At 33.4% G+C, this 19071-nt stretch overlaps 1 protein-coding gene across 1 annotated transcript in view; it reads right to left on the minus strand.

Annotated features, from left to right (window-relative positions):
* Positions 1-15154, minus strand: part of LOC128242265 (sodium-dependent noradrenaline transporter-like) — a 114350-nt gene extending 99196 nt beyond the window's left edge. The window contains exon 1 of the mRNA XM_052959356.1: positions 14257-15154. Within this exon, the coding sequence (XP_052815316.1) occupies positions 14257-14838 (582 nt within the window). The 5' untranslated portion in view covers positions 14839-15154. The remainder of the gene's footprint in view (positions 1-14256) is intronic.
* Positions 15155-19071: the final 3917 nt, after the last annotated feature.

The raw sequence follows: 19071 nt of genomic DNA on the forward strand, positions 1-19071 counted from the left end.
CATTCACCTGATACACTGTCCCCTATCTTGATTTAAGACACCACGATGCATTCACCAGGTACACTGTACCTAATCTTTATTTAAGACACCACGATACATTCACCTGGTACACTGTCCCCTACCTTGATTTAAGACACCACGATGCATTCACCTGGTACACTGTCCCTAATTTTGATTTAAGACACCACGATACATTCACCAGGTACGCTGTTCGAAATCTGGATTATCGACACTACGATACAGTCACCTGGTACACTGATCCTAATTCACCTGGACCACGAAATGAACGCTTGCACTTATCTCATTTTCCGGAAGACTGTGTCTTGGGTACATAGTGTGGCCTCTCTCATGTCATAAGTCATCAATACCAGACTACGTCTTTCTTTTTATAATACAATGAAAACTATAGGGACAAGCCCAGTAGTCGGAAATCCCAAAAACACACTCTATGTTAAGAAACAAAAGGCAAGGGTCGAAAAGACAAAGAACTAGAGACACAAACAAATAAACACAACATACAACAAAATACCAAAAAGCAAACACTTCGAACAGACCACACACGCATCAAAATAGCTTTACCGATAATTGATGGGATTTTCAACTTTTAATTAAATTTCTCTAGTTTCACAGGAGCATCAAACAAAATCATTTTTTGCAATTGTATAGAAAAAAGATAAAATATTGTTGGCATTCATTTTAAAAGCTTTTTGTCATGTGACTACATGTATAATGCCAGCCACTTTCCTCACCGGCTTTTGTGATTTCATAAATCTTTTGAAACTTTGTTCGAACAATTATGCAATGTTCTGAATGCAATACAGATTACATAAGCAGATCCAATAAACAACAAAGGAACAGTTGCAAACGGCTATAACTTACTAAATGCGTAAAATAATAATAATAAATAGTTAAGCGTACAATTTAGTAGCATTATTTGAAGAGATCGCTCTTAACTCGCTGAATTTTTTAAGTCCGATGTTTTTTTGGAATGCATACTTTTACAGTATAATGTATAATGAAATAATTAACAGTAATCACAAACGAAAAGGCATTTCATAAAACATAGAAAATGTTTAAAATTGCAGCATAAGCATCATATACTTGTCCAACTTAAGGAGGAAAATAGGAAAAACTGTTAAGAGAAATGTTTCACAATTAATTTTTACTGGTCCTAGGAAGTTTTCCACCATAGTTTATTGCAAAACAAGTTGATATCATTATTCAATGGGCTTGGGTATTCTTAACATGGTGAATAACTTGACAGTGTTATTTTAAATGCATGATTTACGATAGGAAAAGTTCAAATACTTAAAATTACAGTAAAATTGTAACGGTAATAAATATAATGAACTTATAAAACAGTAATCGCAATACAGAAAAGGAAAATAACATGACATTAAACAAGTCATGATACATACTGACGACAGGAAAAACCTAAGGGCTAGACGTTTATCATTAGCAGCATTCGGTGAAAAGTATCATAATTATTTTAAAAAAATACTAAGATTTTAAAGTTGAGACCTACTGTTGTTATGAAAGGGTTCTTTTTCTAAGCTAAATCATGTGGGTGTGTTGTTTGTTGTAATCAAAATGATACTACTTTTGTCGAAGTTGCTACATGCATATCAATTGTATAAAGTCTGCACAGTCATTTTTTTAATATTTCCTGGCATTTCATACTGATTTGCTGTTTGGATATGTAAAAGGTTGATTCAAATCCATAGTATAAATAAGCTTGTGAAATTGTGATTAAAATTATATTTTGTAAGATCATAAAAACATTCCACAAAAGCAATTCTTCGAACGAACACGATACAACAAAATAATTAAAATAACAGTGTCTGTGTAATTATGACTTCATTGACAGAACTTGACCTCCACCAATGCGCAGTTTTAGTTGAAGCGAAACTCCATGTTTCAGTGGTATTTATTTTTAAAAAATATCCGACGATCCGGAAGAACCTGAACGAACTAAACAACTACACTGCGAACGAAGGAAGAAAGTTTTGTAAACAGTTTCATCCCAGCACTAACCGTCAGTTATAGTGATAAATTCATGTAGCGTGTATGATGTAAATGTGTGAAATATATTAACACTTTAAATGTCAATATGGCATTTTTTTCCGCGAATATATGAAAAAATATTATCGGGAGAGGTGTAAAATACCCGATTCCCCCGCAGAACATTTAAATATATAAAGTTTGGCACATGGACAGCGGCATGTTCCAAGTTATCTGTTGCTTCGACTCCCATCGTCAAATCTATGAACCTGCGCAATTCACGTATATAAAAGTAAACTATGATACTATTAGAATAAGGAGTTTAACCAATTTTTAACAATGAATAATTGCACAAATTGACAGTTCAAACACATCTCTAAAATAAGAAAGAACACGTTTGAAATATACACGGCCTTTAACTGATTGAATTTTTTTTTATTTCCTGGTCCCTTTGGTGAAGTTATTAGTTGTGTAGCATTCTCTAGATTGTTCGCTAAATTCTGAGGCATTCCGAATAGCCCAAACAAGTATTATATATGTTCTAGTTCCTCATTTATCAAATGTAATAACGTTCTTACTTGATTGCTTGTTAAAGATATCACATTTTTATACATTAATTAATTCTTGCTTGCACTACATTAATGTTAAGCGTAGGCAAACACTACCAGGAGAACAGATGTTACGTTTTGTCTTAATTATTCCAGAAAGCGATCTAAAGGTATCCTCAAACATAAATTTTCTGACAGCCCTATACTAACGGGCCTACATATGTATGTAGGTCTCGCCCTGCTTGTGCTGTAACTAATTATGGTAGGAATTGGCTAGAGAATCCTGGAAAGAAATACAATACTAGTATACGAAAGTCAAATTTTGATAATAAACAAATTCACCATTTGGCGGTATTCCTTATTCAAAGCGTGGGGATTGGGGTGACAATTTCTTATACATGTATCGCAAATTGATAGTCGTCATCAGGAATAAGTTACTGTCTTTCAAGTATTCCGTCGGAGTTGTTGCATGAATATCACCTGAAACAATACATTCCATACCACAAGTTCACGATGTGATATAATTCACGTCCATTAAGGTTTAAGTATCAAGCACCGGTCACACGTATCAATAATTTTAAAGCCTTACTATTATTCTTATCACATTCATTACAGCAAGTTTGCTTATCACACGTTTCTCGTGATTTCCATATTAACGCTTGACGCAAACTACGACATTTTGACTATATTTTCTTAAGGAGTTTATAATACATACTGTCGTTTGTATAATGTAATGTTATAATGTTATATTATATACCGTTAGAGTCAATGTTATTGTAAATGGAAGTGCCGATGACTTCTGTGTCTTTGACTCGGCTCTATCAGTGTTTCTAGGCAAACCTGCTCGATATCTTGAACATATATCAATGAAATCCCATGAGCAGTGATATTGACAAAACATTACCAGCATTTGTTTCTTCATAATATTTTACAAAAAAAGAACATCGATTTTTTATATCAACAGGTATCTGTTAATCTATGAAACGTATCATTTATTACTGACTTTGCGCTTTAGTCTAGATTTTCGCACCTTGACCAAAAGTTAACGCCTTTCATCCTTTTATTGTTTTAACTTCCCTCAACTACTAGGCTGTCATGAAACTAAGTGATTATTTCTCATTTCTTCTATTTAAATGTATAAGCCTTCATTCCACAATGAAAGACGCGGACGTCAGATTTTTATTTTGAGCAATCATAATCTAGTTACCCAGTAAACTGCTGTTTCATTGACCGAGCGGTTCGAGCGGTTCACTGGCCGAGCGTTAACTGATCGAGCAGTCCTTATTTACACTAATTGCATAATTATAAGTGTGTTGGTCGTCTGCTATTCTCTGCACCTCGAAATAAACAGTTCTTATATATCGTGGATATCATGGTAAATGCTAACATTGTGTAACAAACTGCTTTGTTTAAAGTTCCATTGTGTTTTTTATGTAATATATATTTGGTGTTGTTTGTATATTGAAATGACTTATTTTAACCTTTTTCGATTTTGATAACCCCAATATGATCAACAAATAAAAGGCAACAAACCCGATGTCAACCAGAAATTAACATATAACGTGAGATTCTGAATTTCAAAAATCAATGCTGCTTTATACACTAATGAAATCCATTATTAACAACGAAGTTTTTGTTTAAATATTTTTTTAACATAAATATCATACTAACACTGTTATTTTTATAAAACATTTCACTTGAAAGCTACATTCTATTCAACTGAAAAAGGGAGGTAAAAAGAAAAGTATTTTGTATTTACAATCTGCGTTTTTTACTTAAAACACTGACAATTTTTCATTCGAAATTGCTTGCATCACATTTATTTTAAAAGAAGGAGCTGATTTTTTTTATTTAAAATTTCACTACAATTGTTCAGTATTACTCTAGTTATTTGTCCAGTCTTATCCGGCAACTACCCAGGTTCTGTTTGCAAAGCGCTTATATATAATGCTCCGGGCACTAATCTACATCATTAGCATATAATGAGTCAGTGGTCGAGTAAGGGATTTTGTTTGGGTTTCCCATATATTTTTTCTAAATAGAGCTTCGTGTAAACCTCGGGATTTTATCAGACATTATCTGAGATTCTAACATGGTTATATACTCACTTTAATTTTCTTCTCTAATTATTTAATACTAAGTAGCACGCGGACGTTTAAATACACAAGAACAGCGGCTGATGATTCTACAAGGAAGTCAACAAGACACTTATGTTGATGGGGGAATACGTCAATGTTATGGGGTGAAGGGCAACACCAGACCAAACTCTACTGCTCGTGAAACGTCTGGAATACATTGTTGTTCATCTACCATTGAATGGAACCTTGATTTACGGTCCAAAGTTAGTTATATATGTTATACATACACGCCCTTATCTCACTTTCCGTAAGGCATTTCCTGGTGTGCAAACTGTGGCATCTGTTACACTTTCATCACAATCTGGTTCAGCATTTTTTGTACGTCACACCGTTGCGAATCCAGTAAGAACGCCAGCATTTGTCTTTCAAATTGTTTATGTTGTTGATGCAGTGAAATTTATATATCATGACATTGGCCGCAAACAAAATAATTTTATATGTGGTTTTAAATGTCTAGAAACCGTTACCATTAACTTGAATTACCTTAAACATCCCTTTCTGAATGTTTGTAAATACGCTTTTGCTGTAGGAATAGGATAGGTCGGGTGGATACACGTTTAATTACATCATTATAATAATTGATCGTTATTGATGAAATAGTGAAATGACGATGATATAACGTACTTTTAATAAATGGCTTTAAGAAGATTTAACGTAAATACGTTTCCGATTATTCGTTAACATTATTAGAAAACGCGCCCTTGTACTGATTTAGCGAAATTATATGTTCAGTTATTTTTAATAGCGTATTATCCCCAGAAAAAAAAAACTGTTCTTAAACAATCGTAATGCGATAAAACCACACAGTCAAGATCACTTTTCGAACTAAGTATTGTAATATTCTTTTGGCTAGATGGATCTGAAAATGAAGCAAGTGTTAAAACGAGACAAGAGACAAATTGCATTTAAATGTTAGGTATTTGCCTGTTCGCAAAATGACGATAAAACGTGACTGTCTAAGAATAAGACGTTAGGATTTAGCCTGGCTATGTGAAGCATTAATTTAAAGTGTAACACCTCAGTATAATATGCTCTCAAGTCCAATATGATAGCATGCTACATCCATATGTAGGTGATTTGTAAACACCTGGTACATGCCACTCCACGGCAATACGTTTCTTACACGTTTTAAATGTTTTACGAAGTCGGCAAACACAACATACGTCTACATATGGCTTTGAAAAAATAATATGTACAGAGGATCTTTTCGAAAGTGTTTTCTTTGTTTAATTTAAAATGTGAAATACTTGTCTGTGTTAATATGACAGATTTCTCTCTTTTCTTGCTTAACTAACATAATTCTTCCGCATGTTTTAAACGAATCAAACTTTCTTATCTAAAATGTTTTAAAATTAAATATTATTTTTGCAGTTATTTCTAATCCCTGAAAACATTCATGCTATCAAATGAACCCTACGAAACGTAAGAACGTTTTATTACACGCATTATCGACAATACTTATATTCATTTTACTAGTATATTATATCTTGTTGCGAGGTATGTTTAGAGCATATAATTGTAAAATGCCAAATAAAATCAACAGGTTACCATACCGTTTCGTTGAAGTATTTGATAGCGTTGAGTATTTGCAAATGCAAATGATCTGTTTTATTGAAAATTGCACTCTGATGGAACGGTATTTGATTCTGTCTTCCAGCAATCCCGGATAAAGGCTTTACATTTTAGACTTTATTTATTGGAACATGCCGAATTTATAGATATTGTGTAAGAAAGAAATGTATATTATCTTACTTTGTCTGCCATTGTTGATATGTGTAACTTGATTTAAATCACCATACTCGAGGTTGTTAAAACATTCCAATGCTAATGCTAATCTTATTTTAAGGTCCCACGCTAGCTGTACCAGGTATTAAAATTTTAGACTTTATTTATTGGAACATGCCGAATTTATAGATATTGTGTAAGAAAGAAATGTATATTATCTTACTTTGTCTGCCATTGTTGATATGTGCCACTTGATTTAAATCACCATACTCGAGGTTGTTAAAACATTCCAATGCTAATGCTAATCTTATTTTAAGGTCCCACGCTAGCTGTACCAGGTATTAAAATTGTTTCTCATATTCCGGAAGGCAGTTTCATGCATATTCATGTGTAGCCATTTTCATGCTGGCCTTATATTTCAATCAATTTGTACGCCATAAGTCATGAGTTCCGCATCGAGATCCCTCTATAGGGAGGCAAAAGGAAGTGATTCTTCCGTAGAAAAAAATATCTCAATTATATGAACGTTAAAAAGTCTTCAAATTTTAAACGATTATCATTCAGGGGTGATATTCAATATGCGACTTAAGTTATTCTTATGATCATACATCATTGACTTCATTTACTCTATTGGTCAGTTATTAATAACAAGTAATCCAATTAGCTACATCGTTCTTAGATCCAATTAAGACCAATATTGAATAACAGCCCAGGTCTCCAAGCGTTCTTACTAAGTCGAGGGTAAAATATGCAAAGAGCAAAACGCTAATTGTTTCCTGGAAATATGGGATTGTTCGACTGGATCAAAATTCAATGAATTCTTAAGGAAGCGAAACATGAATGTGAAATATAGGAACGAAATGCATATTTAAAAATACACTCCTGAAGACTGATCCATCGGGCACACAACTTACCTCAGACTCCTTGTTTAAGTTCGCCAACGGTTTTAGTGACACACCATGTTCAAGTAGTACTTATTATTATAGAATACCCGACGATTATGAAGAACCAGAAATAACTAAATGACATCATTACGGATGAAGGAAGGAAGAAGTGTTTACGGGTTCTACCCAGCATTATCCGTCAATTGATATGCTGGTGGTACGCATATGATGGAAATGTAATAGTCGTGTGTTATATAATAGGCCTGAAATTGCAATGTAACAGGCTTCATCAAAAATTAAATAGCTGATTTCAAAATATGTTCCATATATTTGCAGCATGAATATCAAGTGGAACAATACATGGTCATATCACAAGTTTACGATACGAGAGCACATTCTACCTTCAAAAGGGTGTAATTTCTAATCACCTGGCAGATGTATTCGTTGATCTACCGTCTGATTTCCTTTTATATCAACCTATCATAATAAGTACTTTGCATTGTAACACGTTCGGCAAGGTGATGTTAAACCAATCACTACAAATTTAACCATATTTTGTTTTCCGACGACGATGTTTTTGCCTTTGTCCTAGCTCTAACAAGGATTCAGTCATCACTGCCGTTTTTAACAGGGTTGTTTTCAACCCTGTTCAGTGTAGCCACAAACTCGAAACTCACACCATAAAATGCCTAGTAACAAGTGTCGTCTGCCTCTTGAGCACCAAAAATATAGTTTGAGAAAGTGCGGACTATATAAATTTCAAGCTATGTTTCCAATAACCGAGCTAGATTTGACAAAGCAAGAAGCAATCATAACGCAATATCTATTTTAATCATTTAATTTTATCATTTGAACTTAGATAAAGATGATATTGAAGTAGTATCCCTGCGCCCCAAAATAAATGAACATCGAACGTAAACAAAGAATTACTATTACTTTCCACTCAAAGCGCATAATTCCATCACGTGACACAATGATCTGATGCATTGCGCACAGTTCCCCCAACCGCTTAAAACATCACGTGATAGCCCACGTGGGAATAACAAACGCACGCCATTTTGACAGGCACGTACTAAATGCTGACAAGTTAGCTGACGAAATAGAAATAGAAGAGAGTTGCTCACCATAAAGGACAAAGAAGGGGAAACAAGATTTGAAATGAAAGATTGTTCAAGACTAATTTTGTTTAATTTATTACATAAAATTTTATTGTGTACGTTTTGACGGACTTTTGTGCATTTCTTTTTTGAAAATGGCATTTCATTGAAATGAATTTAGTTATATTTGTTTGCTGGTTTGGTGTAAATATGTGAAAATATCACAGATTTAATAATTTTTTAGGTGTTTCATTTACAATTATTTGAAAGCAATTTTAATTTTGATTATTTTAATCTAGAAATATTCCCCATTAATCTGTTGTATTTTGTTGTTTTGTGAATAACAAGGCAAACATAGGCAAACTCTTGCTATTGAGTGAAGTTTGATTAGTATATATTTCATTTTCTTGGTTGGGAATAGCACAAGCATTCACCCTTTTTATATTTTCATTTTCTATTGATAAACCCCACACATTAACGGGGAGGAGCGCTTCGTGGAGTTTGTTTCTATGCTGATTCAATAATTCACCAGCCGTCGCATATCATCTATTTATCGTTCCTCCCGGGTGAGAATCCATTTTTTTATGTAAATAATGTATATATCATTTTAAAATACTATTTAAAATTTTAACAGTGGCCCTGAAATGGATCGTTTTCAATTTAATAATATAGTATAGTCTGTATGTTTATGCCAACATCTAATTACCAACTGGAAAATTCACCCTGGATGATCAACCAATTTCTATTTTATTTCTCTGGTTTATAAGTCCTAGGCAAACCTAACTCATATTGTAACACCATGGGATGGAGTCTTATGCTCGGATTGGTAACATTCTCCATCCTGGTTTGCCTGGCTACACAGCGACATTAACTGTATTGTCAATAAAATATTAATTTGTCATTTACCATCATGCTTCAATAAACCTGGGGCGGCCCCTGTGGTTGTTTTACACGGGGACTACTGTGCTAAATATCAGCACCTTATTAATACACAAATGATGGTGAATCATGATGGTGAAAACCCGTATAAAACCCTGTTCATGCAGCGCTATCAGCGCTTTGATTGATATATCAAACAATCTTTTAGCGCAAGAAAAAAAATGTTTTACCGACTAAAGATATTCTAACATTTAAAAATGCTTACACATTACTTCATTTATTGTTTAAAATTTTCTCAACTTTTAGACATCAATTATCATGGCTATTTATCATCAGACTATATGTCCTTCTTTCATGCAATAATTATTGGACTACGACTATTTCGGTTTCAAGTGCCTTTTATTTGTTTGAATAATGTGCCATTATAAAAAAAGGACATGTATATAATATGTGACATTACACTCAATTCTGGTATTCGTGGAAGAACGGGAGGACAGTAAAACGCTATCGCTTCCCTATATTTTGATATGATGTTTCGAGACACTGTTTTGATATACGTATTTGTCAACATTACTGCAACCGTTTTGTAGAAGTTTGAAGTATAGTTATATACTAACCGATAAACATTTATTCTTTATAATTCGCTGACGTTAAATAAATACCAGATGGGTCTTTCTTTATATGTCGACTTCCTGAAGCTTACACGCAAAGGAGATTCACAAACCTCATACTTACTCCTGTTAAAAAATAAATTTCTAGATATATATAATTGGGTATTAAATTACTTAAGGTTTTGCGAGCGCTTATACATTATACTTCATTATCTTATTCATACAAGACTTAATAATATCACTTTGCCTCTTTGTCGAAAAATTTGGGAACGTCGAATATTTTCAAATTGGAAACATTGCTTTCATTAGACATTGTACCCAATCCCATACGAGGATGCTTTCATCCGAAAACTCGAGAAAAACTGTAGCAATTTATTCTATTTCTATCAGGAATGTGCCATATCCATCAATAGCATGCTGTCTTTATATGTCTGACATTTTCCTACGATGTTAATTTCTTTAATTGCAAATATACCCTACGGGCGAATTGCCGCTGATGTATTTATAAGACACGATTACGTGACAATTGAGAGAAGAAAATTAACTTAAATAATAACCCAAGAATTTGTGATACAAATGATACAGCTATTGTAACTGACATGTTTCTATAGGATACTATGTTTTTTCACTTAAGTGATATCATGCTGGAAAATCTTCATGGAACTAATTTATGCAGGTGGAATAAAGAAACTGCGCGTGCAAACATGTACCGGTTCTTGGATAAAACAAAATAAACTTTTAATCTGAAAATTGCGACATGCTTTCAGAAAATGACTGTCTGTTCCACAGTTGCACCCATTTGTCATATAATCACTTGGCAATATTTTTTACTGATTTCGTAATATCGGAATTGCCAAACGCGAGCGAGATAAATTAAAATCAAACGTATCGTGCTATTTGAAACAGTCCTGTTTGAGAAACATTTTGTCACTGAATTTTAACAACAGGGTTTATAGAAGAAATGCTCAAGTACGTATACAAACCTTTTCCCTATACATGTAAAACATATGGTCGAATTTTAACTGATTATTTCCAACGTTTATCTATGTATATAATTATTCGAAGACAGTTACAAGCTGATATTAATCATTCTCGAGTCCGTTCTCTGTGTATAAACAAACACTTGTGTTTTCAAAGCCAAGAAAACGTTCCACTGATCGGAGTTGAACCCTGCTCCTCCTGGTTGAAAGGCGGACAACTTATCAAATAGACCACTAGTTGTATATGTTTATGGCTGGTAGGGGTACGTATGTTGTTCCATTTTATTCGCAATAGCACCCTAGGCATGCTTTCACAAATGCAGGGTTCAATGCCGACAGTGGCAATATCTTTAGCATGACAGTACTTCCAATTGAAACATTATTCTAGAATTATCATTTGTTAATATGACAGTGAATAACATATTATGGTTCGCCAAGATTTGTTTTTGTAGAATTGTTTTGATCCCAAAAAGATTATTTAAGATTATGCAAAAACAACGTTTATTTATCTGGAGAATTGATGGGAACGTTATTTCAAAAACTAATGCAATCTAAAATGGGTGTTGTTCTGCCATTGTTAGAAATTGAATTATCATATGAAGCAGTTCTTGAATAATGGTGGATATGACGGATATCTTATAAACTGCTTAGCTGAAGGTGTTCAACAATGGACGCTGGGATGGTATAACAGTGAAGTCAATCTAACAATGATGTTGGTAGCAGCAGACGTTAGTGTTGCAATGTAAAGGAAATGACAAGCAAGCTTGTGTAACGTGATGGTTGCCATATTGTTTCTCTACCATTAAAAGAATACACACATAACATAACATAATGTCGTAGTCGTAATGTCACTTGATGTACAATGTGGCATTTTTCATGTTGTCGTCACATACTGTATAAGCATGTATGAACGTCGGAACGCTGTAGAGTCATGACTTCCATCTATCTACGTGCATGTGTAGTTATTGCATTGACCTAAATATAGGATGACGTTGGCTTCAAACAAAATCATTTTCTCCTAATTTTGTTCCATGTCTATTTTCTTAATACCTCAGCAAATATTTTACATTGGAAGGTGTTTTGTAGCTATCTTGAAACCCACTTTCTTCACGAACTTTTCTGAATTTAAAGAAAATTACATTAATCAAAAATGCTTTGATTCTGCCAAAGGTGATATGATTGTTTGAAGATTGAATAGTCTACAAACATTTACCATTATCTTGAATATCTTACAACATTTCTTACTGATTGTTTATTAGGATATGGCTAAAATACTTCCTGGAAATAAAGTATAGGTAGGGTGGAGAAAGTTCAATGAAATCATTAGTATATTAACGTTACATTTTTGTATCTTGCATGGATATAAATACACTTATGAAAGAGCCATAGTTCTGATGTAGAGCGTTCTGAAGTAACAAAACAATAGATTGGGGCTGGATGCAAAATTTAAATGACAGTAATTGTAAATGCAACACTGTCATCACCTAAAGCTTCTGTCGCCTAGTACAGACGTGTATCCCATATTTGTAACAGCATTATCCGTTTATATCCGAGGAAGCTAGTACTGGCTATAGACAAACTATATTTTACATTAGATTTATACAATTATCTCGACGTACAACTGTACTGTACGGAGGCTCCGATACCGGATATGGCTGATTTTACTACCTGTATTCTATCGGTTTGTAACTTGCACGTATCACAATAAATGATTAAGTGCATAATGATAGGTGTCACAATGGCTTATTGACTGATTTCATATTTTTTTCCTAACAACTTGAATCACGAATATCCAGTGTAACAATAATATTGATGTTATTTGCTGAAGTGAACGATATCTGATGAGACGAACTACTCACTGTAAGGTGTTCTGATGTTACTTAATGATTGAAATATATTCATGAAGATTAACGACGATTTCTCCTTTTAGTCTAAAGGCTCTGGGTCCGTTTCAATAACTACCTTAGTCGTAATGTCAAATTACCTTAGAGTAATATTTCTTTATTTTGATGTTATCCCGCAAATGATACCAGAGAATTCACTGAGTCACTCAGTAAATATATATCAAAATCTAGGTAGATGACATGAAATAAGATGAAATGTAACAATATACCAAATATACCAAATTGGTATAAACCAATATATATATATACATATATATGAATATGTATATATAAACGAAAGTTGCACCTCTATTAAAGTGGAAAACAAACTTAGGTTTTAGCTTCTTGCCAGCTGTGCTGTTCCTACAGATTCAAGATTTTAAAAGTTAAAATGCATTATTGAAACGGACCCCTGACCTTGATTTGTTGCCTTAAATAAAACAGATCAAGCAGATTGCAAATTCAGCTTACTAAAAAAACATTATTTTTTTACTAAAAACGGAATCATTTTCATACTTTCATTGCGTTTTTATGGAAAAAAAAATGGTTCCATATATCGTTTGGGTGTCATCGACGATCCCTCTTTTTTACTGGCTCAGACCTTTTTACAGAATAAAACGGATTAGTCAAATTTTTAATTCAGCTTACTGCTAAAAAAACATAAAAAGCACTAACAACTGTATCATTAATTTTGTTTTATTGTTTTTTATCTGTATAAAAAAAATCGAGAAAAATAAAAACTTAAAGTATTTCACCCATCGATATGATTCCAGGTAAACTCACGTAAACTAGGTAGCATGTGCAAAAATTCCACGCGTAGAAAAATAGCTATAACATAGTATCGAAAATACCAGCTGGACTATTTAGGCACCGACATATTGAAGACAGACTTTTTATGTTAAATTGTTTGAAAAAAGACTTCCTATGTTAGATTGCATGAAAACTCACTTGTTATGCTAGATTGCTTGAAAACCTGACTTTTTATGTAAGATTTATTGAAAACCTGACTTTTTATGTTAGATTGCTTGAAAACCTGTCTTTTTATGTTAGATTGCTTGAAAACCTGTCTTTTTATGTTAGATTGCTTGAAAACCTGACTTTTTTGTTAGATTGCTTGAAAACCTGACATTTTATGTAAGATTGCTTGAAAACCTGACTTATTATTTATGATTGCTTGAAAACCTGACATTTTATGTCAGATTGCTTGGGAAACTGACTTTTTAAGATAAATTGCAATAAAAATGGCAAGCCAAATTATACACACTATATAGATTTGGAATAAATAATACCATCACAAGCATAGCTTTATGAAAATATTATTGTTTCAATATCATTCATGATAAAGCATCAAACCGATGCCTCATTTAGGGCGTTTGTTACCAACCGATAGCTTTAATCGACTGAATGTGATACAATAAGCAGTTGTCACGAAATATCAAAGATTACACTCATTTTCGGCTATTTCATCACACATTGGTTATAAATCGTCTCAAAAAAACGAAGGATGTACCTTTGGTGCCAACTCATATCCGTCTGGCGGCGAGAGTTGGGCAAGGTTGACCATCATCTGAACTTCCGATGCTAGAAAGAGCACCGTGGCCGACCAGCGCGAAGACCGCCGTCGGTGACTTCGACAACCGTCAGGGATGGGCAGCGAATTTCTCTTGTCTTCGTTCTCAACCTCGTAGGAGCTGATCGAGCCCCCGTCCGGTTCCCCCGTTGTCTGGTTTATATCAACGAATACTTCAAACAGGTTTGATTCGTAATCCTCTGAATTTTCTTCAAAAGAAGATTCATTGACGATAAAGTCTTCATCGTCGCTCTCAGACGACGAGTAAACATTTTGCTCGGTAGCGCTATCAGGCGTTGGGGCACACAGATATATGACTTGCTCCGTGGGGGGCGGCTCCAACTGTTTCTCGTCTGCTAGGACTATCTCTTTAGCACTATCTAGTGTCTTTTCAAGGGCAGACACGATGTTACTTGTTGTATCCATACTCGCGTGAGGAGCGGCTTCCACGGAGACTGTTTCCAGCTTTTGTATTAAATCTGGCAACATGACTATCACATTCTGTCTTGATAAAATAGGCATTATGTCAACAGTGTGTTCATTTTTTGTTAATTTAATAATGCAAAAGCGCCATTATTATCCCACTAGGCAAACGTGTAATTAAACTGGTTTCTGTACACAATAACGACGCAATTCTGAAAATTATTCCCGCGACTTTTCAAGAAATCAATTAAGGAGTAATGGGTTTATTTACTAATGTTTTTAAATTGATATTCCATATCCACATATTTATTTGTACAAATTACGCAATAAAACACCAATTACTTAATTCTTTTCCCTGATGCGGTGGTTCTTCTATACAAATTTATTTTGAAAACACCTGGATCTTGCTCGCACCTTTCGCAAGAACATTTCTCTCCAGTCTATCTGGCCAATAATGATAAAAGCCAACAGGCTTATCGTGCGAAATACGTGAAGAATGCTACTAGTATCAGCTGATTTCTGAATTCTTCAATATTATAGTAATAAAGGATACATACAGAATTAAATACCATTAAATGATAATTATTTGCTTTACAAATTTTGAATAAAGCGTAAAATCTTGAAAATATGAGTTCAATATTGTTAAAAAAGGTAAAACGTTTGAACTTTCCTAATAGATATAATAAGTTTAACATTGTGATTAAGAGATTCACTGACGGTAAATATCTACCTTTGATACAATTGTTTTGGGTAGAAGGCAAAAACAATAGTGTGTTAGCTTTGGATCATGAGTGACAAACATTTGCCTTGAATACACTGGAGGCAATGTTGGTTGGTTTTATTCGAAACTGTGCTTCAGCGACTCCAATTTTAAATTTGTGGCTCGACTTAAGTCCTGCTGTCTGCTGCCGGTGGGTTTAAAAATGTACATTTTGACAACAATTTGAATGGTATCCCCCCCCACACCACCACCACCACAACCACCTCCACCACCACCACTTCTTCCCGCTAAAAAATCAATTGTCAGTGGCCACTGAACAAATTAAATGCATGTGTTTTTATATCATTTACCTCACAAGATTTTGTTTTTGTTTTTAGAGCAGCAATTTAATTGATTAGAATTTTCCATCGCATTGACTTCCCTTACAATTTAATAATGTTTTGTGAAGGGAATTATATAGTTATGAAGTTTTATATGAAATTGGATTAGCATTGGTGTCAATCTTTTCCATCAAAATTGCGGCTCTCGGTAAGCGGTAAGCATGTTTTGTGTCTTTCTCTCACAGATGAACATTTAACTCACATGATTGTGTTTTCAAATTGCGTTAAACATGCCACTTTGACTGTGAAAAGTTTGTCAAGATGATATAAATAAAAGTTGCCGCTAGTTTGCGCTTTTAACTGTTTTTAAAGTTTTTTTTGCTAATGAGGCTATTATCTTGTGAAAGTCACAATGAGCTTGACTATACTTTGACCTGATGACCTCGATGATGTACAAGATAGCCTTTACACCACAGAATACAATTATCATTTAGTTTGAAATAATTGTTTGAAGTCATTTTACCAGATACTTACAAAAACAACAATTTCGGACATATATGTTGTTAAAAATAACCATCCGTTTCAAAATAAACACTGGTTCGGACAGATTGAAAAATTGGTAAGGCTACTTTGATAAACATAATAGGGGGTTAAGGTACAAAATTCGGCGTGGAAACATGTCAGTCGAGTAATAACCATGAAGTTTAAAAAATAGGAATAAATACATGCAAGCACAGTTACAACATACACAGATATGCGATATTTGCCGAGAAAATGCGAAAAAAATGTGGATAAAATCAACACGTTTATTTGTAAACATCTCCTCCTAAGCCACAATCTGTTCAATAACTTTTTTATCTTTAAAGGTATGATACCAAACTAAGATTGCGATCGAAGAATATGTTTTTCGCCACATACTGTTCGCATACATTTTTCAAGATTTAAAGCAAAAGTCCATTTACCAGGCAAAAGTTGGTACCAGAATCGGTACTTTTCATTCTTAATCCGCCATTAAGTTTGCCATGAAACATTTTTCTCACTTGATGTTTGCATGAAACGAAATTACACCCCCCCCCCCCCTTGTCGATCATGCTTTTGAACCAAACATTTGAGTTCCCGGTAATGCATCAGAAAACACTTATTGTAATATTATTATAGTCTATGATATCGAAATTGCCGAAAAAATACAATAAAAGTAAAAAAGATATTGTGATTTTAGTGCGGTGGGAACACACACCGGTAAAGGCAAGAACATGTTTGATAAACGACGCCTTTACTATTAAGCCATAAGGACATAGGATATTCAATGGATATAAATGGATATTAATACATTTTAATAATACACTAATATCATTAGGTGATAATGTCACCAACAAAGAACGCAACAATGAAATCGGTCAATACCTTTAATAAGGCAGTTGACAACTGTGGTCTTCAAAGACGATTTTGCGAAAATATCGACATTTGTTGCAATTTTCCAGCTGTCAGTATCTCAGTTAGTTATCACATTTATAATGATTTGAAACATTTTATTTCGTTATAAATAAGTGCCTTTTACAAACCATGAGCGAGTACCTATAAAATAAGCATACATTGTACATCTGATTTCCGATCTGAGCAGGTATTTATAAAACATCCTATGCCATCTCATAACTTAAGTCATTTTCCAAATTTAAGTATCTCACTGGTCATTTCATACAATAACCTAATGAAATATACAATTTTTTTTTTATTTTTTTTATGAAATGTACCATAAATGTACATACCTTTATATTTAAAACACTCATACATTTCTTTAAGAAACTTAAAATGTTAGCAAATCGACATTACAAACAATTGACATTCCAATGGGTGCCAATTATGCACTTACAGACCTCTTTTTATACTGCTATGAAAGTAAATACAATATATGCTAAGTCTTGAGATCTCGCCCTTGATGATGAATTCAATAGCACTTTTAGATATTTTGATGATATTTTAAGTTTTGATAATCCTTTGTTTACAGATAATATTCAATCGATATATCCTTGCAACTTAATAAATCAAAAACATCCGAATTAAAAGCATCCTATTTAGATCTGCAACTCGAAGTAAAGGAAGATATATTGAGTATCAATCTTTATGATAAACGTGATGATTTTAATTTTAAAATAATTAATTATCCTTCTTTAGATGGAGATGTTCCTAGTTCACCATCATATGGTGTTGTTATTGCACAGTGTTAAGATTTGCTAGAATATGTTCAGATGTCAAAAATTTCAGCTCTCGCAGTAAACTTATGACGGAAAAACAGGGTTTCAGATATTATAAATTAAGGAAAACTTTCTCAAAATTTGTTAATGTGCATTATAATTTTATATCAAAGTACAATAGTAGTCTTCAATCGCTGATTACTTATAGTATTGCTTATCCCGAACTTTATGCTGATGTCTTAAAGAAAATTCGTAAAATTAAAATGTTTCCAGCAGGTAGTTGGGCAGATAGACTCAATGAATAACTTAGATTTTATTTAAACCGTGTATATAAAGGCAATACTTTGAAGAGCACTTGCCTTCTGGTTTTTGAAGATGAATTCCTGAAACAAAATATAGGATTGAATATAGCATCCTTACATTAAGCTTTCAGTCTTTTGATTTTATGAACATTTTGCAAATTTATGTTATCTTTAAAACCTTCTTTGGCTGACTCGGAGTTTTTTGCATGTGACGTCATTTTCTTAAAATATTTTACATAGGCTATCATTTGGAAGAAAAGATTAGCAAATATATGTCGCTTTTATTTTTAATAATGTTTTCTTTATTTGTTCCCAGTTTTACTACAATGATGCTTTTTATTATGAAACTCTATGAGCACACAGTTTTAAACCTTTCATTTATAAGGCAGACTATGTGTGCTGCTGATAGTTTCAAATAAAGACTGCATCGTATCTTTGAAAAGTTTTTTGCATTAGGTGCTCTGAATTGTATTCCTCCGTCTGCAGATAGAGTTGGGATCTCTTATCATTGAAGTACTTGGGGTTTACCTATAAGTTTATTATTATTTGTTTTACTGTTATGTTACCTCAAGTTAATGCATACTTTCATCAGATATACCTTTTACGTTTTTTTCTTTATTTTGGATTGTTGGGATCAGATTAATTTTTGTGCTCGTAAACTGGTTTTTACCCCCAGTAAATTTACATTTTACTGACCGTTCCAAGGCGTTACATAACAATCCTTGATAAACATACCTAGTTTTTATATATATAGTATGTATGCTTTGTGTTGTTTGTGGAGTTTTGTGCTGTTCTTC

The sequence above is a fragment of the Mya arenaria genome, chromosome 8 (assembly GCF_026914265.1).
Source record: "Mya arenaria isolate MELC-2E11 chromosome 8, ASM2691426v1".
Classification (NCBI taxonomy): Eukaryota; Metazoa; Mollusca; class Bivalvia; order Myida; family Myidae; genus Mya; species Mya arenaria.